The sequence below is a fragment of the Lepisma saccharinum genome, chromosome 7, assembly GCF_977018435.1.
Source record: "Lepisma saccharinum chromosome 7, izLepSacc3.1, whole genome shotgun sequence".
NCBI lineage: Eukaryota > Metazoa > Arthropoda > Insecta > Zygentoma > Lepismatidae > Lepisma > Lepisma saccharinum.
In genome coordinates this window covers 92234466-92260381 of record NC_139235.1, presented here as the reverse complement: position 1 = coordinate 92260381, position 25916 = coordinate 92234466, and the positions used below count along the sequence as shown (strand labels likewise).

General features: G+C 36.5%; 1 protein-coding gene across 9 annotated transcripts in view; it reads right to left on the bottom strand.

Annotated features, from left to right (window-relative positions):
- LOC145990020 (chromatin remodeling protein domino-like) overlaps positions 1-25916 on the bottom strand; it is a 195899-nt gene that overhangs the window by 101999 nt on the left and 67984 nt on the right. For 8 of the 9 annotated variants that reach the window (XM_083125625.1, XM_083125624.1, XM_083125623.1 and 5 more), the window contains 5 exons: positions 24188-24527; positions 21018-21098; positions 2690-2923; positions 1670-1854; positions 670-948 (listed from right to left, as the gene is read on the bottom strand). In XM_083125625.1, the coding sequence (XP_082981751.1) occupies positions 670-948; positions 1670-1854; positions 2690-2923; positions 21018-21098; positions 24188-24527 (1119 nt within the window). The remainder of the gene's footprint in view (positions 1-669; positions 949-1669; positions 1855-2689; positions 2924-21017; positions 21099-24187; positions 24528-25916) is intronic. The other variant, XM_083125628.1, reaches the window with a different exon arrangement.

Sequence of the window (25916 nt, the reverse complement as noted above, 5' to 3'; positions counted from 1 at the left end):
ACACAAGTGACATCAGAACTCAATCAGCATGTCCACCAATCTGTTTCTACACTCACAGTTCAAGGCGAGCTGCACATACCGAACAGTATTGCAGCCCACACAGATGCCATGTTGCTGATAACAGGTGTTTCCGTTATTTTGATAACCATCTGTACATGCAAAAAGGGAAATCAACTCTTTAGCCAACGTGCATGCAAATTCACACACATGGTTCAATCATACAGTGTCATGCGTATAGTGCACAAACAAAACTATATCAATACCATATTGTTCAGTTACCATCAATTGTTTTCTTTGTACGTCTGAGCGTATTTCATTTGTTTACAGTTTGGAAAAGCACACACAATTTCTAATTTGGAGTGTGAGGGATGGCCCTCTTGTGAAGATGCTAACTGTCAGCCTCTCTTTCATGAAATACACCCTGGACTGAATTTTGCAGACTATCGAGCTTGGTATCTAGACTCTCGGCCAGTATAATTCTCTGTGGGACTGTCTCTCATTAAATATCTAGGAGATGCCAAGGGTATAATATTAAGAATGTCCATAAAACTGAAGATTTTCAGTGTTTTCCAGGACTTCCACAAAATTTCCATTGGGTCTGAAAACCCTGAACATGAGTACTTTCAAAAGGTGTAGTTTTCATGCTAACACACAATGAAGGTCACTTACCAGATAAAACACAGATTGTGAAGCTCTCTCGTGCTCCTTCCTTCGCCGCTCTTCTGCAGCTATCCTTGCCTCATGGCGAGTGACTATGCTGGACGTCACAGGAGACGATTCCCTTGCCATGAGGGCATGGGAACTGAACACCGAAGCACCTCTCGACTGTACAGATGGTGCACTCACTGGCTGCGTCAAGGATGCACTTGTTATTGTAGGAGCAGAAGTCACAACCGTTGTTACTGTTGTCGTTCCCAGAACAGATGTGTTTGCTGCTGTTACTGGCATCTGAAATTATTCAATAACAAGGGATTTTAATGCCTGTTTCTCCATGTGTTTACAGAGCTGCAAGATTAGCCATGACTTCTGGTTTCTACATAACCAATCTGCTTTGATGGATTGGGTATTGAACAAAGATGCAGATGCAAAACAGTCTATTTCAACTAATTCTGCTCGACTTGCACATTACATATACACATAATCCAAGTGCAAATACTCAATATTCCGACAAATTTTAACAAATTTTCTTGAAGGTATTCATTGCTTGCATTGTAGAATTATTGCTCTTGTAGTTGACAACTTTACAAGCGTAACATGTGTTTTTATGCTTGTAACAGGTACAAACTATGTACAAGCGTAAAAAATCCCACACAAATTTAATGAACAAGATTCAGCCACTTTTTGGCTGCGCTTCTCTAACTCCCAACATTTAGAACTGGGGTTTCTACTAGGATAAGGGAGACAAAAGCTGTCATATCTGTCATGGATATTAATATCCTCAGCTTTCTCCATAACAATAAGGTTCTTCAGCTCTTGATGAATATCTAGATTTCATTGGATTTGAAATACAGGGTGCTGCAAGTTAAGAAAATTTATGCAATATTCACGGATATATTATTTGTATTTTCAAGATGCAAATTGATCATAAATAATAAGGATCCCATCATTCTGTACAAAAATATATATATATAAAGTGTCTTTCAGATGCAAAAACAATCAATTACATTACCTGCGCAACTGGAGCAGTGAGACTAAGAGGTGGCATTCTTATGTTAGGCCTGGCTATGGATGGCTGCGTCATCACTGTCTGTATTCCTGAGGAAGCAATACGATTCACCGTCGTGACGGTGGTTGTAACCACACTGCTAACCGGCCTGGACAAAACTGTCAATCTCTGACCACTAGATGTTAACACTGCAAATAAGGAAAAATAAAGCCAATAGAAAATAAAATTACACAGCCAAGCCAGTTGAAACCCTGCAATATTTAGACATTGAATATACCAGTTCCCCTTGCCGAATTATTTCAGTAATAACTAGGCATTGGTAGTTTAGGATCTAAAAATAATTTTCACTCTTAAAAATGAAAGTTTGATTTGTTAATAACAACACAGGAGTTGAATCATTTTATAAAACTCTTTGTTTGGTGGATTAAAATGCCAAAACGAAGGGGAAAGCCAATTACGTGTTATTGTAGTTTCCTTTTTTTACTTCAAGGTTACATAAAATACACTGCAATATATTCCTGTGCAAGTCATTCACCTCCTTTCTGAAAATACAGCTGCATTTGGCATGCATCAGATTATATTTTATGCTGTGGCTAATTTCACTTCAAAATGACAAATGAAAGTAACAATAGTGGGAAGCAAGGAACCCTCAAGTAGGCTTCACCCAAAGTATTTTAAGTTTAATCCGTAGCAAAAGATTTCAGTTAAAACAATGTAGTGCTTTGGCATTAACCATATTTTCAATTGGCCATGTTAGGAAATGTTAATATGTAAGTTATGCTAGAAAATGGATTTAAAATTCATGAAACAACAGGAAACTACAAAATTACTGAAAAAAAAACCCTGAATATGCCACAAAAAAAAAGCAAGTTTTCTGGTGCGAATTGAAAAACTGACTACTATCAGATTTAGCATTGTCTTAATGGGCCAGAAAAAAAAAAAGATTTTTCATCAACTTCCGAGACCTAGTAATAACACTATTTCCAACACCACCAATGACAACAATTAAAGTATTTCTCTCACCTGTTGCAGTTCCAACCTGAGGCACACCCGCCACTTGTGATAAATTTTGGGTTTGATTCAACGGCTGAACTACTTGAGGTGACGATGTGAGCAGAATATGCTGGCCTGTTGAAGTCTGGACTAGCTGAGCAAAACCTGCTGGTACAGAAAACCTCTGGATTCCATCTTGCTTTACTTGCATGGAAACTGGTGCTGGGTTATTAGCAGCGATCTGCGTGGGTGCCAATGCTGCTACTAAAATAACAATACGAAATATATGTATGGATTTATTTATCAAAGTGATTATAACAAACTAGACATAAGTTATACACTATTAATACCGTTAAAGAATAAAATTATCCAACACCTATAAACTCAAGCACGAATATATACCTGGAACGTTTTAAAAGTAATAATACATTCACATTCCTACATTAAATGCATGCAATATGCCAGAGTACTTCTCTGTTCCAGTCTCGTTAGCTTTCCAACAAATATTCAAAATACATACTAAGGCTGTCATACTGGTGATGAAAAATATCGATTTGAATTTCATCATATTAGTTTCTAAGTTTCTGGAGTTTTGGGTACCTATGTAGGAAACTGCATTTTTTTCTATCAAGTGGCAAATGTGGAATTCTGCTTTAAATGACTTTAATGTTCTTTGTGAATGTGCTTTCATCAATTCCTTCTCACCTTCGCGATTAGCAAAAACAGGCAGATATGTAAAGTAAAATGAACCAAATCAACAAAAAGTGATATTACAAATGCATTAATAACCATGTAATGACCAGTTTTCATGTTTTGATTAAATCGTAACTAAGGAGAAAAATAAAGCAAATGCACTAAAAATTGCCAATATGGAAATGGTAAAATGCGCTATAACTTGAGAAAGGGGTTAGGGATGTATTTTTAATGTAAGTAAAAGTAAAGTTCCCGTGCATATAGCAACGTTACATGAAGTCACATTTCGGAGATGTGGGGGTAGGGCCCCACACATTCTCGAGCTCAGCCAGTTTGGAGATGATGTGATGTCAACAGCATCATGCTCTGACCACATTTACTCTCCCCGGAAGGGACCCATTGATTTGAGGCTGGGTGAGCCCCAGATCTGTATTCTGTGGTGAAAAGGTCAGAAAAATTCAGACCTTAGATCACTCACCCTGGGAATGAAACATGGGTCTCCTGCATGGCAGTCAGATGCCCTATGAACTAGAACACCGCAGCTCCTTTTAATGGAAGTCCAACAAAAAATTGTGAATAAAAAGCCTAAAAAATCTAAATCTCCCAAATTTATACTTTCAGAATATACTGTAGCATGTAGTCTCTCAGACTGTAGTATAACCCCAGTTTTGTGCTTTTCAGTGGACCAAGAAATAAAAAGTTTGAAAATGTGAGAATCTTTGGTACTTTTTGCTCTATTGGGACTATGATAGTGGGGGCAAATCTAGGAACAAGTTTACTCCATGATACTCTATAGTCATGAAATATTTTTTCAGTCTATATTTCCAGAAAAATATAATCTGGAAAGAAAAAAAACTGTCACCTTTGCAAGAGGTTACGTATAAGGCTTTAATTTATAATTTGCATTAAATTGGGTTCTTATTCAATAGGAGTTCAAATTTAATATTCTCAGGTCAAGTTTATTCACTATAGAAGGATGATTGAAGACAGACACACACACGTATTCTTTAGAATATGTTGTAACATGTCACCCCCATAGGTCATGGCATGATCAACATGGCTGGTAATTGCTACTATTTATCTACTTTCCTCTTGTCAGAGAAGCAGTTTTGCAAACCACTGCAACTCTAAAGCCAGGAAAGAATACTTTGTAAAGATGTACACAACCTTAGCATTCAGGCCCATACCCAGGATTTTTTTGAGGGGGGGGGGGGGCAGACCCATAGGCGAATTTAAAATAAATTTTCTCTCATATTACACACACACACACACACACACACAAAGAAATAGGATCAGAAAAGGTGCCAGAAGGGCGGATAAACACAAATGATGAATGAGACAGTAAACACTTACCACACAAAGACAAATAGTTCTATATTTCGCAATATGTCTCATCATATCATATCATTTTCAACGTAGAACATAAGATAGATCGGCATCACTCACTCCACTCCCTCCTCACCATCCTGCACAGTGACCCTGACACCAGGAAAGTCTTTCGGGATAAACCGAGGGTCGTCTTCCGTCGCCCCCCAACCTCAAGAACATCTTGGTCCCCACCTCTCCCCCCAGCTCACAGGTGCAACAAACCCAAGTGCAAGACCAGCCCCATACTCATCACCTCCCCCACCCTCCTGATCCCCATGGCCGCAGGCGAGTTCACCTTAAGGGCACCTGCCACTCATCCAACCCGATTTACACCCTCATCTGCCAAATCTGTGGCAACTTCTACTTAGGCGAAACCTCCACCCCCTTGAACCTAAGGATCAATAATCACCATTCCTCCACCCAAAACTCCGATTTCACAGTTGCCATCCACACCAACAGCCATAACACCACCTTCAATAACTATTTCCGTTTTGCCATCATCCATCTTTTACCCCCCCCCTTGTGACATCTTTCCGCAGGCGATGGGGAAGGGCCTATATAGCAGGTATGCATGCCACTATACCCCCCGGACTCAACCTAGCCAACCAGTAACACTTTCCTCTCCTCCCCAAAACTACCCACCCACCTTACAGTAAACACTGGTTAAAGTACTTTTTGTTCTCTATCAACTGTTTCTGGCAACACTGTGCCTCTACTCTATGTGACGCCGATCTATCTATCTTCTACGTTGAAAATGTGACATATATCACAAAAAATATAGAACTATTTCTCTTCGTGTGGTAAGTGTCTTCATCATATGTATATGTAAAAATCAAAGTAGGTAAAAGGAAACACTCACAGTTTCCTTGTACCTTCTTTGATTTTTACTTAGCCCTTTTGGCCCTCCTTGCTTTTATCCATTATATGTATATGTGTGTGTATATATGGGGGTGTATAGGAGAGAGTGGGTAGATATATTTGCTCAGTGACATGCACTGTGGAGTAGCTAGTCTAGCAGAGATAGATTAATCAATCTCAAATCTTTAATTATTTTCAAATCACAATATTTATTGTTATGTTGAAACCACAGTTCATATGCAACACTTTTTTTCACGCGCTTCTCGTCCCTCTGTGTGTTCACCGGCCTAGCTCGCTCTTTCTCCGCCTCACAGTTCCAGGTAGAAACGGGTTTTCGAAGGGAAAGGGAAGATTTCTGCCTGTACTTCCCTTGTCCCCTCACCCCCCGCTTCAATGGTTGAAAGCCCCTGGTTTCAGGTCCTCCAGTCTATCTCCTACAGGACAGATAGGGGATTGGATTCCCTTCGCTTCCTTTGTAAATCCTCTAAAGAACTAAGGGGAAATTTTTCTGCAGTACTTCTGTTCTCTGTATTTACACTACATTTACACGTTATACAATATGTATGTATAATATGGGATGTAATTTTATTATTTATGCAATTGGAACGTCTTATGTGCAGACAAAAATTTTATGCTTTTTTTAAAATATGGAATACATAATGATTAAATAACAAATATTTGCTCATGCTCTCTCTTGCTCTCGTTTTAGTAGTGTTTTATTTAAATATACTAATCTCTTGGCCTCCAATAAAAAAAATGGATAAGCTAAACAATCATAAATACGGATGTACTTATTTGGGCAAGAGAACACCCGTTCTAATTCTTGTTGTTGGTTTGGTTTATTTTACTTCGCTTTTCTGCCACATTTGGTTTTCGCGAAAATGAGGATGAGTGACGATATGATGAAACTGATGAAGGGACCTCACAAAGAACAATTCAGACCAGAATTCGTGACGAGCGTGCATTCTTGGAAAAAATTAGAAATGAAAAATATATTCCAGAACTCAAAAAGCCAAATGAATATAATTGAAGAATGTAGAAAAAAGGTTTGGTTAAAGTTGTGTTTTGTTACCCATCGCTTTTTCTAGCTGTATAGATTTAATCGGAATAAGTAGCTAAGAGCTTGGAAAGTCGAGAGGGACAATCATAAACAGAGAATTCTATGCTCCTGATTTCACAGTGCCCTGCAGATGCACTGGGAAGAAATTATTTGTATTTTCTTCTCTCTTCCATCGCTTTACCTAATTTCTGCCATGACGATGAACGTTGATTAAATTAAACGGGTGAAGAGTGGTTGCAAAGAAACACTCATGCAAAGGTCAGGGCTCGAGCCCGGATCCTTCAGTAACGAGATCATGAGATGGGGAAATTATGGAAATCAAGCAATGCAAAATTTTTGAAAAAAGCATTAATCATATAAAGATGGTATTTCAAAAATTCAATTGAAAATTACTACTCAGAAAAAATGCAGTTTGCTTTACCGATACCTACGTATCCGAATGGTTAGCGGCTTCCTCTCATGTTTGCTGTCGGCCTATCTCCGTGGGGGAGTGCAAGTGGTCCCGGATCTGTACCCGATGGAGGTATATAGTGGTTCGGATCCCACATTAAACTATAGGTCTAGTCCCGATTAGCCTTTCTGTGTATAAAATGGACTTAAAACGTCAAGTCAACCATCAAATCAACCACCACAGCGCGCTACGACACCAGGAGTTCCGGGTTCGAACCCCTACCTGGACCTGGGTGTTCTTTGTGTTTGTCCCTTCATTAATTTTGTCGTATCATTAACCAAATGTATCAAAAAAGCGAATCAAATCGAATCATTCATTGATTGATTGTTTGATTTGATTTATTTTACTTCGCTTTCCGCAATATTTGGCTAATCGCGAAGACGATACGATAAAATTGATGAAGAGACACACAAAGATCACCCATTGCCAAGCCGAGATTCAAACCCGGCATCTCTGGCTCAATAGTACAGTCAGTGCCACGGCACGGTAGAGTACAGACGTGTTGCGAGCTGCTGTGAGCAAATGAGTTAACCGAGTACCGTGGTGAACTGTTTCGCGATCAAATTAGGATTTTTTCCCACTGAATTTGTGAATAGACTTGAAACGACAACATACGATCATCATGCAGCGTGAAAATACCATTCAGGTAAGCTTTGAGAATGGAACAACTAAACCGAGTGCTAGTGAAATACATGAATTTATATACGGAACTTTTAAATTGACATTAGATGAAATATATGCCATACAGATACCGACAACTGTTCGCGGTTTATATGTAAAATTAGTAAGACGAGCAACAATGGATAAAATTCTAGAAAAATATTCTCGTGAGGTAAACTTCCATTATGAAAATGGACAGATGACAAAAGTGAAACTCAGTGATGCTGGCCGAGAAGTGAAATATATTCGAGTGTTCAATCTTCCGCTTGAATTAGATGATAGACATATAAGTGCCAAATTAAGTGACTTCGGTGTAGTAGATAACATCACACGTGAAACATGGAGCACGAAGTTTAGATATCAAGTACAAAACGGAGTGCGAGTAGTGAAAATGTCATTGAGAAAACCCATACCGTCCTTTTTTCAGGTCGATAAATTTATGGTGCACATAATATATACTGGACAGACACCCACGTGTGAAATTTGTGCTAGTGACCTTCACAAAAAACAGGACTGTCCTCGCCGGAAAACAACAGTATTACGTGTTCCAACTCGCCCCATTAGATCTTATAGTGCAGTGGTAGTGCAGTTATCCATGGAAGACAAAGATGACGGAATGGAAAATGGAATTCCCCGCCAGACCTGTCACCAAAAAGTGAATGACAACAATAGCGACCAAGAGACACCCCTTACCCCATTGATTCCTACCGTTCCAGTTGAAGAAAACGTGTCCACCCTTACAAGGAAGCAACCCGACTCCTTCCCTGAACAACAAGTGGAACCAAAAATCGACGTCACACCAACCCAAGAGGTGGAAGACCGAGAAATGGACCACACAAATCTAATGGAACATGAAGAGGATGACGAATCAACGGATGTTGAAAAGGATTCCTTACTTCCAAATTGAGGTGTGCGAAAGAGAGAACTACGATCCTCCTCACAGAAATTATCGGCTGGAATTGTAAGTAAAACAATACAGAAACGTAAAAATAAAAAAAAAATAAAAAAATGCTTCATCTGCTTATCCTAGGACGAAAAGTTTGAAAACAAATGACCCCAAATTCGATAGTAATGACCAGCCAATGGTTGATAAACCATAACATTGCAAAAGGACAGGTTAAAAAATTTGAGTGTATAATGACCAAAAATGTTTGCGCAATGTCATTATTTATACTAATATGTCCCCTTTATTTCCTCTTACAAAGTAAAATGGCCAATCCGGTTCTCCGATTAGCAACCATAAATGTAAATAAGTTAAGTAGTGACACTAAACTTGTGGCCTTACGTGGATTTTTAATTAATAATAATGTAGATGTTGCATGTATTCAAGAGGTGGGGGTTCCTTCCTTGAAGTGTCATCAATATTATGAAGAATATAATAATTGTGTTCAAAATTATACGGGAACATCAATTTTGGTACGTCATGGTTTAAATATGTTAAATGTTCAGCTTCACCCCGGTGGGAGGATTATAATTGGTAAATTGGGTAACTTAAGTATTTGTAATGTGTATGTTCCTTCTGGTACTCAAAATAGAAATAGACGTAGACATTTTATAACACAGAAATTAGCCCCTTGTTTAGATGGTCACACAGATCGACTTTGTGTTACTGGAGATTGGAATTGTACGTTACATAAAGAGGACCAAACTTCCACCTTCAGTTATTCCCCAGAACTCAACTCTTTAGTAACTGGTCTAAATCTCGTTGATGTATGGAAAAAATTACAACCAGGAAAATTAGGCTTTACTTATAAAACACAAACCGGGGCATCGCGTTTAGACCGTATGTATGTTCATAAAAGTTTACAACATTTGGTGTCAGACATTGAGGTAATTCCTGTAATTTTTAGCGATCATGATGCAGTAGTAATGAAAATGAGATCCCCATTTGAATATATACATGTGGGAAGGGGATATTGGATTATGAATACCATAGTACTGAAGGAGGATCAATTTATTCAAGCCTTTCAAACGGAATGGGAAGGTTGGCAAAGACGAACGCCGAGAAATACCGATATTATACGATGGTGGGATCAAGTTTTTAAACAACGTATTGTATAGAAAAGACGAGAAATTGGGAAGATTTAGTAAATTTTCATTTTTGTGTGTTGCGAGAACTTCATAATAAGGCACAAATGGATAGGTCGACACAAAGTCGTATAAAAAAGGTGAAGGCGCAATTACTTCAGTTATATGCCAAAAAAGGTAAATAGCATAAAGGCAAGAAGTAAATTAATAAATATTGACCCCGATGAAAATGTATCTTTAAATCATGTAGTTCAAATACATAAAAGAAAATCAAAAAATGCAATTACCAAACTCCAAAATAATGAAGGAGAATGGTGTCAAAAGGAAGAAACTGTACGTAATTTATTACAGGAGAACCTTTGTGAAATATATAATGTTCCAAGTAATTCCCTGTCTGATTCCACAGAATATATCCAACAATATTGTCCTCATGCTGAGTTAGAAAATGAGACACAAAATGGAAAAGACTTTACGACAGACGAAGTTTATCACGCAGTGTGTGCGGCAAAATCGAAATCCTCCCCAGGCCTAGATGAAATTTCTGGTACTTTTTATTATCAATTTTGGCCCCTTATAGGACCTACGGTAACAGAATGGGTAAATGCAGTCCTTACGACAGGGCAACTGAGTACCTTATGTAAAACGGGGCTTGCAATTTTCATAGCCAAAAAAGAGAATCCACGGAAGACAGTTGATTATAGACCCATAACAATGTTTAACACGGATTATAAAATATTAACTAGATGTATCTTAAACAGGTTAAAAAACAATATAGAAACATTAGTTCAGCCCTTTCAATATGGCGTACTAGGTAATCAAAAAGTATATCATCTGCTATCCAACATAAGAGATTGTATTTCACTGTGTGAAAATACTAAGACGGATGCTTTCTTAGTGTCTGTTGACTTTTCTCAGGCGTTTGATCGTGTAAACCACCAGTATTTATGGCAGGTGTTAAATTACATGGGTATACAACCGGTCCTTATTACTCAAATTCGGAATTTAATGGAAGGTATACACATCAAAACAAAGGTAAATGAATTTCTCTCTAAGCCCTTTGTAGTAAGTAATGGCTTACCTCAAGGTAATCCCTAGTCTCTGGCGCTATTTGCGTTATCTTTGGCCCCCTTTCTATGTCATGTAAATGAACAAGTCCAAGGATTTTCTGTAAACGGATTCCACATGAAGGTCAGTGCCTTTGTGGATGACGTAACGGTTGTTTGTAAACACACTGCAGATGCTTTGGCCTTGAAAACCTGTCTTATCGATTACGAGAGAGTATCCGGTGTCAAGGTCAACATCTTGAAAACACGTTGTATGGCTTTAGGGTTACGGTGGCCTGTTTCAACTACAACAGTGTTCCCAATGCAAAATTCGCTAAAGATATTGGGAATAATGTTTGGCTCTACTATTAAGGAAAGTATAAACTTAAGTTACCAGAAATTATGTACAAATTTAAGGTATTATTTATACATGTATAATCATCTTGACTTATGTTTAATTTCACGAATAACTTTCTTAAATATATATGGCCTGTCAAGATTATGGTATACTTGCCAGATTCTACCATTAACACCTCAATATACGGCCACAATCAAGGGCCTGATTGGAAAATTTGTGTTGAAAAATAACGTTTTTAAAGTTAGACAATCTAGTCTTAGACGTTCCTATGTACAGGGTGGCCTTGAATTGATCGATTTCCAAGTGAAAGCGAGAACCTTGTTCTATCAGCGGTTTGTAGCTCGGGTGTTCAGCGTAAATGAACCAAATGCTGGTTTCTTACGACAATTGTTCACTGAAATTCCACTGGTGTCTCCAGTAAACAAACCAAAGATGCCACCTTTCTTCAGTCATTACTCTCCTGTGATAATTGATTTAATATACGCTTTGATGAGAAATGACGATCCACCAAAACAAACTGTACGTCAAATCTATAAACAAAATATTGCCAAGGAACCTCTTGCTTGACATATTATGGGAAAATATCCAAATTATAAATGGACCATAATTTGGAAAAACATACATGCACGCCACCTCACAAAAAAACAAAGATCATGTTGGTTTAGAGCGATAAATGAGTTAATAGATTGTAAAGAAAAGAGAGCTCGATTAGGATTTAGTATAGATGCGTTATGTACCACGTGTAATGAAACTGATACAATCGAACATCGCCTGACTATGTGTGGAAAAATGAAAGAGGCATGGTTATTTTTACAACAATGTATAAGTAGAATTTGTCGTTTGTCACCCACTAGTGTTAAGGTAGACTATATCCTAAAGCCGGAGTTCAATTTTTTTCCGGCTACCAAACAACAATCTTTACAGTGGCTTTTAGCCACTTTTGTAATGTATGAAAATATAGAAAATGTTTCAGGAAATTTTCGAGACTTTTGTAATGCTTATGCAAACTCTTGTGATGTATGGAGAAAAAGACATATGTATGCAAATTATTTGCAAATTGTAGTTGGATAATTTAATGTAACAGGAATTATAGTTTGTGATAATTTAATGTAAAAAGAAATGTAAATAAAAAAAAAATAGTCAAATCAAATCGTTTTTGATTTTCGAAATTGGGTGGAAGTTGTGTACAATTTTTTGTAGTCATTCCTAACTTCGCAATTTTTCCTGTATTTGACGTTCTTCTTTTAGGAATACTGGGCCCTAAAAAAAAAGGGGGGGTTATGATCCGTTGGGCACGCCACTCATTGCTACCACAAGTGTCGACGTCACTGCACGTCACTGTATTTGCTCATTTTGTTACGAAACATTGAAGAACAGCATTTTCTAACCTATATGTATGCAACCACATTTTCTTTTTGCAGTTGACAATGACGTGTGTTTCTGTCAGAGGGCGAAAAAAAATTGTATTATACAGGTAATGTGCATTAAGGCAAATAATTCAAATAACATACAAAAAGCAACATATGTGTGTGGGGTTGATAGATGAGGGTTCACACCCACTTTGCAAAGTCCCTGACTTTTCCAGGTATTTTACATAACTGTGTAATGATTTAACATGCTAAAAAAATCAACTTTGTAAGTTAATCAAATGAATCACGTTTGTTGAACATTTCTGAAAATAAAATAAAACGAAAAACCTTTTTATAAGCAACATTACCCAAAAAGGAAGATAAAACGAAACCTGTTTCCGGTTACAAATTCTGCCAAGCAAAACTCATTTAATTCCACTGCCTTTTCCAGGTTTTGAAAGATTTTTTTAAAAAAATAATTCATTTCCAATGACCTCGGTACTAGCCTTGCTTTCCTGACTCCTCCACTTGTACAGGACTTTGGATTTTCTGATGGGAACGGCTAAGTGACTTCACCCTGGCAGTGTGTCTGCTGGCATAATATTGTTTCTATGGTGTATTTTCACTTTTAGAATCTTATTCGACAGTAAAAATAAATGCCAGTGGCAACCAAGAAGATATTAAATAGGGTTGCATACATGTCGGATAGAAAATGCCATTTTCAGCAGCTCGTAGTATCGACATTTTTTGCCTTGTTGTCTTCTGCACACTGTGAAAGTTGTCTGTTGTACGGTCACACCACTGTGTATTTATGTTCAAGACAATTGCAAGTAGAAAAGATGAAAAGTTACAGAAAAACAAATTCCGATTGACAGAATTTCGTAATCACGTTTCCACTCTCCATATAGCCCCATTCTCTTGCACGCATTCCTTCACTTGGTTGTAGCAGCAGTGCCGTTCCCTGTTGTAATATATGCTGGGAACACAGCAGCCTCACGTTAACTCATCGACATCTCCTATTGGCTGCGGTTCCTGAATCGAATGCCAGAGCAACACGTGACGGGTTTGTTTGAACTCAATTTGATGCCACGGCACACTAATATAGTCCATTGCGTTATGTACAGTAACTCTTCGACAAGGGAGTTTTTGAACCTGGCCCAGGAGAGAACAACAGTGCTTTGATTTATTCCGTGTGCTAAGTTTTCTACAACTGTAGTGTGACATTCCAATGTAAAACATACTCGCGAACATTTTTAGAAGGCAACATTTAATCGGTCAACCCTGGTCCAGGAATTGTAAATAAATTCAATCCCGGACTGGGAGAGAAAATCAGCAAACGTAAATGAGTTCTAGACAGTGTATAACCTTTTCATATTTAAATCATTTCAATTCGGTCCAGGAACCTTTTTCTGGATCAATTTAGATACGGTCCAGGAACCTTTTTTTCAGTGTAACAATACACAACTTGGACCAAATTTAAATTGTGCGAGAAAAAAGGTTCCAGTCCTGCAGCGGAACCCAAAAGAACCCATTAGAATTTATGGGTTCCTGAACCTTTAACAACCCTGCTTGAATCCCATACATAGTCGCCAAATTGCTGCTTTACCAACCACGGTAATATAATAAAACGTGTGTGTACACCACCACTTACAATAATGTACATAAAATATTTATCAGGAACTTTACTTTTCATCAAATAGACGTACCATCATTCTATTTGTTATTCAATAAATATTCAAATTTTACTTCTTTGATATCAATTTCCTTCCCGTAACAATTGATTTTACAAAAATTTTAACGGTCTTAACTACACGTAAGCTAGATATGAATATTTGCTGTTTTATCTCTGATTTTATTGTGTCATTTTACTATTTAGGTAATAATATTTTTTAGTCAAGAAACAAAGAACAACATAGGTATTAACGTTGTCTTTTCTCCGTTTCTTAATCTGTGGTTACATACAACAATACTCCATACGCATCGGAGAAATTAAGTACTAATTAATTAATTTACATATTATTATAAATCGACCTATAATTATATTAATGTATTAAATAGAAACACTTTTATTATTATATTTCTGAGACACTTGCTTGGACTGGCTTCCTAAATTATATTTCTAGATATGTGCCTGTATTTAGACGTGATGAATTGTCACAGTATACTAAACACAAATTTGAGACTTTCGGAAAACAACATTATTGTTCACGGAGTTAGCTGCCTTGATATATTTCACAGAGTTTTCTGAAAGTCTAATTTGTTTGTGTTTGTCTTGTGTAGTAGTTGTGGTGTGTTTGTATTTATATTGTGTTATAGTTGTGAAGTGTTTGTGTGTGTCTTGTGTAGTAGTTGTGCTGTCTAATGTGTTTGTGTTTGTCTTGTGTAGTAGTTCCTCCATTCATATTGGGGGTTAGGCGTAGAGCTGACAACTCTGCACTGTAAAAAGCCATGTCAAGAATCAGCAATATAAGGCCATGGATGTTCCCAAGGTAAAATATTCCGGAGGTAAAATAGTCCCCCGTTCGGATCTCCGGGTGGGGACTACTTTGGGAGGTCCCTGGACTAAGGATAAGATCTACGTTAGGAATAAGAAAAATATTAAATTAGGCACCTGGAATGTTCTGAGCCTTTACCGGCCTGGGGCATTTCAGTGTACAGTTAATGAGATAGTCAAGTATAAATTAGATGTAGTAGCTGTCCAGGAAGTTAGGTGGCCAGGAGAAGGGAATTGTAAAACTAAAAATTATACTTTTTTCTATGGTGGTACTGAAAATCATAATTTTGGAACAGGCTTTTTCATAAATAATAGAATTATCTCAGCTCTTAAAACAATAGAATTTATTAATGATAGGATATCATATGCAGTTTTACAGGGTAGGTGGTGTAAAATTATTTTAATAAACATACATGCACCAACGGAAGATAAAGATGATAATACTAAAGATGATTTTTATACAGAGTTAGAACAGGTCTTTGATAAATTTTCTCAGTATGATATGAAAATTCTGTTAGGTGACTGTAATGCACAGATTGGGAAAGAAGAGACATTTAAACCCACGATTGGTAAAGAAAGTCTTCATGAATTAAGTAATGATAATGGTATAAGATTGATTACTTTTGCAACCTCAAAGAATTTAATTGTGAAAAGTACCACTTTTAAACATAAAGATATCCTTAAATATACCTGGTCTTCTCCAGATGGTAAAACTCATAATCAGATAAATCATATTCTCATTGATAAGAGAAGGCATACTAGTATAATTGACGTTCGTACACATAGAGGTGCTGACTGTGCCAGTGACCATTATTTAGTAATTGCTAAATTAAGAGAAAGACTCTCAGTGATAAATCATAAGCAACAAAATCTAAAAGTTATAAAATTTGATACAGGAAAGTTTACTGATGAAAGAATTAAGAAAGATTACCAAATTAAACTGTCAAATAGATTTGATGTTTTGCAGGATTTAAATGATGATGAAAATATAAATGAAACAGACGTAAATAAGAATTGGGAGCACATACGTAATGCAATAGAATCAGCAGCTAAAGAAAGTATAGGATACCATAAATCGAGAAAAAGTAAGCCATGGTTTGATAATGAATGTCATAATCTAATAGAAATAAGAAATCAGGCTAGACTTAGGTGGTTAAATAACTCTGATGATACAAATCTAAACAATTATAATAGAATAAAGCGAGAAGTTAACCGCACGTTTAGAAGTAAAAAAAGAGATTACTTGAAAAGCAAAATTAACGAAATTGAAACAAACAGCAAAAATAAAAATATCAGAGATTTATATAAAGGTGTAAATGAGTTTAGAAAGGGGTGGCAACCTAAAGTAAACTTGATAAAAGATAAAGACGGTGATTTTCTAGCTGACCCAAGCGATATTCTAAATAGATGGAAGAACTACTTTAATGACCTTTTAAATGTCCATGTAGGAGATAAATCAGAAGTGAATGAAGTACACACAGCAGAACCTTTAGTCCCAGAACCTAACTTGACTGAAGTTAAAGATGCTATTAAAAGGCTAAAGAATAACAAAGCACCTGGCATTGATTTAATACCAGCTGAGTTAATTAAATATGGTGGAAATTCATTAATTTGTCAAATTCATAAATTAATTTGTTTAATATGGAATAAAGAAGAAATCCCTCAACAGTGGAAAGAATCCATAATTGTTCCTGTGTTTAAAAAAGGTGATAAAATGAACTGCAATAATTACCGTGGAATTTCTCTACTCTCAACAACATATAAAATATTATCTAACATTCTTTTAACAAGACTAACCCCATATGCTAATGAAATTATAGGTGATTATCAATGTGGATTTAAACGCAACAGATCAACTACAGATCAAATTTTTCACATCAGACAGACACTTGAAAAAAAGTGGGAATATAATCAAAATGTCCATCAGCTATTCATTGATTTCAAAAAAGCATATGATTCGGTCAAAAGAGATAAATTATATAATATATTAGTAGAGTTTGGAATACCTAAGAAGCTTGTTAGTATGATAAAAATATGCACCAGTGAAACAGAAAGTAAAATTTGTGTGGGTATTAATATGTCTGACAAATTTACAATTCATGATGGGTTAAAACAAGGAGATGCATTATCTCCATTGCTCTTTAATTTTGCCTTAGAATATGCTGTAAGGAAGGTAAAAGAAACTAAAGAAGGACTAAAATTAAATGGTGTGACTCAGTTGTTAGCATATGCAGATGATGTAGACTTACTGGGGGATGATGTGAATACAATTAAGAATAATGCTAAAATATTTTTCAAAACTGCTAAAGAGATAGGTTTGGAAGTTAACAAAGAGAAAACTAAATATATGCTTACAGGCCGAAACCAAGTGTTAGGTAATAATCAAAATCTAATTATTGATAACAACTCGTTTGAAACAGTTTCCAAATTCAAATACTTAGGAGTAATATTAACAAATGAAAATTATATTAAAGAGGAAATAAAAAGTAGGCTTAATTCAGGAAATGCATGTTACTTCTCTCTTCATAAACTTTTGTCTTCTCGTTTAATATCTAAGAATCTAAAAGTTAAAATATACAAAACCGTAATTTTGCCTGTAGTATTATATGGGTGTGAAACTTGGTCCCTTACATTGAAAGAGGAACATAAATTGAGAGTATTTGAAAATAGGATCCTTAGGAAAATATTTGGACCTAAAAGGGATGAGGAGACAGGTGAGTGGAGAAGGTTACATAATTTAGAACTACATAATTTGTATTCATGTCCAGACATTATTAGAATAATTAAATCAAGAAGACTTAGGTGGGCAGGCCATGTGGCACGAATGGGAGAGGAAAGAGGAGTTTTCAGGATTCTTGTTGGGAAACCTGATGGTAAGAGACCAGTAGGAAGGCCAAGACGAAGATGGAGGGACAACGTCGAGATGGACCTAAGGGAAATCGGTAGGGATGGAAAAGAGTATATAGATCTTGCTCAAGATAGGGACAGATGGAAGGCCTGTGTTGCTGCAGCCATGAACCTTCGGGTTTAAGAAGGCTAGAGAGTTAGTTAGTTAGTTAGAATTTCGTAAATAACAATGTACTTAATTTCTCTAGCGTTTTGGACAAATAACAATATATGTTAAAAGTACTTCAGGCAATTCTTTGCACTAAAAATTTAGCAACGATTCTGCTGTGAAGTGAATTCTCCTATTTACATATTAATTAACCCTAAGCCGTTGAGTGGCAGAATGGACATGAGTTGCAGAAAACCCCTGACGTTGGAGAAAAAGTTTTTTAGCCTTCTGCTCAGTCAGTGGTGGCGAAAAGGGAGCACAGACCTTCCGGTGCGAGTGGAGAACTAACTGCCCCTTATATGGTTGGTTTTGAATTGCAGTCATTGAGCAACCTTTCTTCCATAATGTAAAGAGTATAGAAAATTCCCCTCTATTCTAATTATGTGAACACATGTGACACTGTAATAGAAGAAACCATTCAATAATGAAGGGGTTCCTACTCGTCGAGTGTCAAACGACTGTTTTTGACTCGTAAAAAGTTCAGACAATTTTAATAATGTACACAGTATTCTTATAGAAAGTCCTACATAACCAGTACAATGTCTGTAGTGGCGCAAGAGTCTTTCTTCCCTTAGCTATAGCAAGTAGTGTCCGAGACAAGGCGAAAAGGTCCAGACACTGATTAAAAGGAATGGACTGTCCCGACTAAATTGGAACGTCTGATAGCCTTGCATCAATGGATATAGAACTAAAATAGCCCAATATTACAGACTGCAGACTTCTAGAGCCTGCCTCTGTCCAGAAACAAACCTATTCATTTGTGCAAGGACAAAATCGAAATTCATGGAAAATTGAAAAACCATCAACATAAAAAACTATGGCCAAAACAATTGTTTTGCAAAGTTGCTGCCACAACCTACTAACTGAAACTAAATTTTACAACCTTCTTACACTGGACATTAGTGAGTAGTGCATCGAGTGTATAACTAGGGATGTGCCGAAGCTGATTACAGATGTATGAAAATCGGCAGAAATTGACATATCGATATCGGCAAAAATCTGATATAAAAACCAGTACAGATAATTCTAGTCTTTTACCTTCTAGTAAGTTTTATATTTTAATTTTGTAAAATTTATTGAAAATTAGGTTAGAGGATCAACCTATCTCAAAATCAGAAATAGAATACTACATTGAAGAACTGACTATTCCACATGATCAGGATCAGCTGTTGTACTGGAAATTCAAAAAAAGTATCCAAACCTGAAGCAAGTGGCAAGAAAATACTTGGGATAACTGCTGCATCAGTATTCATTGAACGAGTGTTCAGTATTGCTGGACAGATTTGCAATTAAGAGAAGAAGTAGGTTACTTCCAGAAGTGTTTTAAAAACTTGTGTTTCTGAAGTTGAATCTGCCAGCATTAAATTTGCAATTAAGAACAAGAATTCATTTTGCATTTCAAAGAACAGCTTGTGTACTAATTTTAAATCTCTTGAGAATCTATGTTTTCTTAAAGGTTCACATAACCACTTTTTGTAGATGCAAATGTACAAGAACACAGTTATTTTTATTTCATCTGTGACGTTTCATCCTGATAAACATAAAAGACAAAAGATACAATAAAAAAAACCACTAAAAATAACTGTTTTCTTGTACATTTGTATCTCTCGAGAATATACAGGGGTGGGCCAAAAGTAGGTATACGTTATACCATTACAAATATACTATATACCTACTTTCGGCCCACCCTGTATATGTATATACATATGCAATAGAAATGTACATAGCAAATTTATTTTTGTCATGCTGAAAATAACATTCCATTTCTGTTGAATAATCTTATGTATTGGAATCGGTTCCAAAAATTATCGGTGAGTAAATCGGCATCGGTAAATTTTCAGCTTCGTCACATACCTAGTTATAACAGAATAAAATTTGTCGTAAGTGATCTCGCTTCCTTACTTTCTGCATTTGGAATATCATCTACAATACTAATCATAGACAAACCAAACTAGTTGTGATGATTTCAGAATTCTGAAGTTATTTACAATACAATTACAATTGTCAACAAAATCACACAGGACTTTTAATTCCAAGTGTAAACAAATGTCAGGAGCAGTATTATTTTTTATTATTATAGATTACTGTGACTTTATAGGCTAATGAAACTGATAACTATTATACATTAGTGGAGATTAAGGATAAAACCATGGACTGAATTGACCACACAATTTCCAATCTTATTATACATAAGACATTAAACAAAAGTATGTCAAGTGCCGGCAACGTTCTTGTTAAACACCACCCAAAACACATAAACAGCACAATAAGAAACATGAAAAGGTTGTCCAAGCTTTTGACTCCATCTCAGATTTTTATTGGCTTGTTTATTTGTTGTGGGGTTTCTCACAAGGTTCTTTGTTTTGTGTTCTTTTTTAACAAGCTTATTATACATGTTGTGATCGATTTTAAAGTTTGAAAGGTAACAGGTTTATATTGTGTACTGTTGTAAGTTATACACTATCACCATAATGAGGTATTTGAAAGTGAAGGAAAACAAGACAGTTTGAGCAGAAACCTTCAGTGGAAAGCTAACGAGTTGACCACTCTACAAATAAGCAGTGCACTATTGATTTCTAAACCATACTGTCCTCACCTTTTTTATCACCCTAGCATGAGAATCTACAACTTTATCCAGAGGTTTTAAGGTTACGTGGCACCCTGAGAATTACCGAAAGACAATGTTTTTTGAAGAAAAGAATAAAACTCCAAGATACCTAAACACTACAACTTTTATCAGAAAGATTAATTCTCATTTCAGAGCAGTAGAAGACTAAAAAAGTGTATTAACAACTCATGCATGCCAACATTAGCACACGTTACGCAAATAATAATATACACTATTACACTTTCTAAAGCCTACAACAATAATACTTGATGAAAACAAAGGTTGTAACAAGTTTCTACCTACTGCAAAACTGATTTATGTTGACATACTTACCCTTTACACCTCCTTGGTGCTGTACCAGCTGAACAGAATAACCTTGCAGCTGGCTTCCACCAGCTACTCGAAATGTCACACCTGTAAAGACCTTTTCTCTCTAAGTCTTTCTTAAGATTTATCTTGGGACAGAACTGATTAATTGGTTACCTACATCTAACTTTATTCTTCTGCATTGCATCACTTGCTTGTTCATTTATTTTAAACAGAATTAACACTACTAAAACAAGCAAACTATATTCACTCATGCTGGCATTTCAGCACACTTAACCCTTAGATGCCGAGGCTGATTTTCCAGGTACTTGCACTAACACAAAGTGTGTTTTCAGCAGGAAATTTGAAATTCTGCATGCTTCAAAATTAAATTTTACTTCCGGGACTAAGAACATTAGAGGCACAAATGATACCTCGTTTTGATCATCCTGATGGGGAAAAAAATCCCTATAGTTAGAAGAAAAAGTAACTATTTTTTTACATGAAGTTTGAAATTCATCAGACCCCCACGCAGGCTATCTCGAAAGGTACCCGCATAATGCCTGGTATGTTTGCCATTCATGTGGAAAAATTTACGCAGTTATTGCTAATACTTTTGGAGAAAAAAAAATTTCAATGCACTAATACTGAGCGTGTTTTCAGCGGGAAATTAGAAATTCTGCATGTTTCTAAATGAAATTTTACTTTACCTTACTAATTGTTAATTACATACCTCTAGACTCATTCAGAACTCAAAACATGTACCCATGATCATTATCCAAGTTACAGTATGTTAAAAAAAAGTAACATACGAGAAAAAGCTTCTTGTGACACCGTTGTGGGAAATACCCACTGCGACATCCGTGTCACAGCCCATCCTTGAACGGTTAAGCTTGTTTTAGTAGAAATCTATTTTATTTAAAATAAGTAACCTAGAGCTTGCTACTGCAGTTGAAAGACCTTCTTCTTTAAACAACAGTTATTTATATATATACACATACACACACAATGTTCCCAGCTTAAAACAAATGCTTGTACAGTCAGCTTTAAAGTTATGTAGACATATTGTTCACATTATTTTTAATCAATTTTATTTCTTATCCTGTGCACTTACAAATAATTGTACTATCTTCAAACTTGTACTGGGCAAAAATTTAATACATGTGATGAACAATTTGGGTACATATGACTTTGAACTTGAGTTGACTCTTTATTTCATATATTATTTTGTTATTCCTCTTGGGGGTGATGCACTGAAAGTGCAAGGCAAAGCAAAAACACACTGCACTTCTTTCTTTATTCTTAATCAAAAGTTATGTTGTGGTGAAGCAAGTTTCTGATGTACACGATTATTTAACATAAAAATGCTGTAGACAAAAATATCCCTCGATGTTTTACCCAGACCTAGAAACAGTTTTTCAGGTCTTTGTGCAAAGGAATTTAGTGATGAGATTTGAAATTTCTCCATAAAAACTGAACATCAAAATCACATTTGGTTTCATCTTTCTCTTTCAGGAGGAAAGTACAACATTACTTGCTGAACTTGCATCCTTCGCCATTGAAATTTAAAGTACCAAACTAAAAAAATTGGATATCCCTTGACATTTTCGACTGTTTCTTGTACATCAGAAATCAGATTAATCACATTTCTCAATCCAGGTTAGGTCATACATTGACACTTCCCAGCACACGCAAAAAGTTATACATATGTAACACATGCATTCGTGTTAGTTTACATGCACGTGACATTGCAAATGATGTTCATCTAACCTAACCTGAAAAGGAGCACAGACAAGAATTATTTACACACGTTTTAGTGTTCTGTGTGTGCATGCAAAAGCTATGTCATGTTTACGGCCATCAGTTCTTCACAGTATAATGCAGAAATATTGTGTCTATCCACAATGGAAAGAAATAAAGAAACCTGTCACTTTTCCGGGGCTAATGATCACTCGACAGTTTCTGTGCCAATCTGTGTCGTCTGCAGGGCAGTGCCAATTCTTAGTTATTCCCCTATTTCTTTAAATCATGCAAGAATTTCAAATTGCAGAATGATCTTGTTAGTGGTTAAGTGTGCTGTACATACTTAGTGCATTCTCGTGTACCTTATTTTGCAGTCTGGCTTCCTACAACAGAGAGGATCAACAGTAGAAAGCGACAACGCCACATGGTTTCTGCTAGAAAGGTCAATGTTTGGTGAGAGTATGAAGAGTTGACAGCTTGTGCCAATCTTGGATCAAGTATATGCAAATTATCAGAACAGTATGTGCTGGCATCAAACTGCCACAGAGGAGACCCAGGCTCAAAGTCCGTACAGTAGCTCTGGGTCTCTTGTCTCCAACCAACAGGTATAGGGCATTATACATGGTGCATCTAATTTCCCATTACAGACTTTGAGGGCTTGTAGTGGGGACCAAAACGGTTAAAGTTTTGCATGTCCAGAAACGTACAGTTTCCCTGCTGCAAGCAAAACACCACAACAGACGTTGAACTCTTCCAAGTTTTCGGCATCAATGACCAGGGTATACATCCATTGGCCTGCACGTTCGCTGGACTTGACTCTGCTCCATTATTTCCTGTGGGGCCACATGAAAAATCTGATTTACGAGATGCCGGTGGAATCAGAGGAAGACCTGCTGGCACAGGTTATGGCAGCGGCGGATGTTGGACTAGCAGGTGTTGGTGATCGTGTCTACCAGAACATGATACGCAGGTACAGTGTTTGTGTTGAAATCAATGGTCGCCACATCGAGCCCTTTTTTGTAATAAAAACAACGTACAGTAAGCAGCAGAAGTGGGAGTGTTCGGCATGTGTTGTGGTGGTGTTTTGCTTGTACCGGGAAAAGAGTATGTTTCCGGACACGAGTTCCTATGCAAAATTTAACCATTTTGGTCCCCACTACAAGCCCTCAAAAGTTTGTAATTGGAATTTAGGTACACCATGTATAGAGGTGAGGCATCTGGATCAGGATCAAAAATGTGTGGGGTCTTGTGCCTTTATGGTATGGTACAAAGTGCAATAGACAGCTTTAGTAGGTTAATCAGAATGAATTTTATTTGCACAATTCCCAGTTATACGTATATAAACTTTGAAATATGTGTGTGGAACTAGTAGGAAAAAAAAGAAGCATATCTCACTGCAAAATACTGATGGCCCTAATTGCATCTTCAGTCTACACCATCAAAATAAAACTTACCCTGTGGCACTCCTTGCGGAGTCCGGACCACTGGTGCAGCACCCAACCTTGGCAACATGTTGACGACACCAGCTGGACTCGGTGCAACACCTGGCCTCACTGATGCTGCTGCTGCTGGTGTTGTTGGTGGAGCTGGGTTGTTTGCAGGAGGAGGGGCAGGGACTCGCACATGAAGCTTTATCTTGCCAGACGGACATCGGGGAGGAGGGTCTGGCGATGAATCTATTTCCTCAATCAACCGACGAGGAGGCTGGAACTTCCGGATGCGGTGGGCAGCAAATGCAGTCAGGCACAACTCAAGGTCAATCAAGAGGAAGTTGAGGTAAAATAAATCCACATGCTATAAAAAAAAAAAAAAAAAAATAAGACAAACATTCAAATTTCAACCTTCTTGAACATTAAACTAGAGCATGGTACTGGAATTCTCATTTATATTTTTATATTTCATGTGATTGGTTATAATTTAATTACAGACACCAAATGATATTTTTTTCAGAATACAGGCACATTGTAAGGTATGCTAAATGCTGGATTATGATTGATTCTGCATTAAAAATTAGGTTGGAAAATTTGACTAAGTGTTTACATGACAGTCTTTTGTTTTAAAATCCTGGTTATCTCATAGATAAACTTCAATATCTTTCAGTAAAACTTTAGTAGATTGAAATTGTACAGCTGCCATGTAACACAGTGGAAACCCAATTGCACATTATCGAATTATACATTCAACCTACAGTGGAATGCAAATTTTAAGTTCCAGATTTTACATTTTCCCTTATTATACATTTAATCTTTATGGTCCCAACATAGCAAAATGTTATAAAATTCTCCTCGCTTTTACATTTTCCTGCATTAAGTTTTTTCAGCTTGGTCCCCTGAAAAACGTAAAATCAAGGTTCCATTGTAGTTCCAACAAAGGAACTTACAAACTCCACTTGTTAATAATAGTAACAATGGATATACAGTAAAATCTCCATTTATACGTTTTTCAAGAGACCAAAGTGAAAGAATTTATATGAATATTGGTTCAAACTGGTATCGGCTCTACATATTCCTTACTGTATACCTCGACAGGATCCACAAACTTGCAACATGTCAAGAGTGTGGGTTTTTAAGGTAAATTTATATCCCCTTGTTGAAGTAAACCAGATAAAATTAAAATAGACATTGAACCTGGGTGTATGAAGGGGATGCCTACTCTCAGAAGACTATTACTTTTGAATTATAGCAAATATCGAGCAAAATATATCGTTATTAGAGGCATGCATATTTAGTTTTTGACGAAAACACGAAATGTGAAATAACACTCATTTCATGTATCTGAAAGATGAGGTGCATTTTCCTACCCTGTGTTGTCACAAAATAATGTGAAAAACACTCAACACAAAATTTAGAGTTTATTTACCGATGCAGCACTTTCTGAAGTCAGAATTATCCTGAGAGTTATTCAATTCACAGAAAATTGTTTACTCTTCCGGTAGTAATTGAGAAGCAAAAATAGACCCCTTTATACAGGAATCAACTTAATATTCTGGTAACGTCATAAATGTGCTATTAGAAGGGATATGTTTATTTTGTGTAATAAGTGCAGTTCTAAATCAAATTTAGGATTATATTCACATTTTTAAAACCAAAATTTCATTTTATATACAGGGTTCCCACGCAAACTCCAAATCCATTTTCCCTGAGATTTCCAGAATCCTCATACTTTTTCCAGAGTATTGAATGC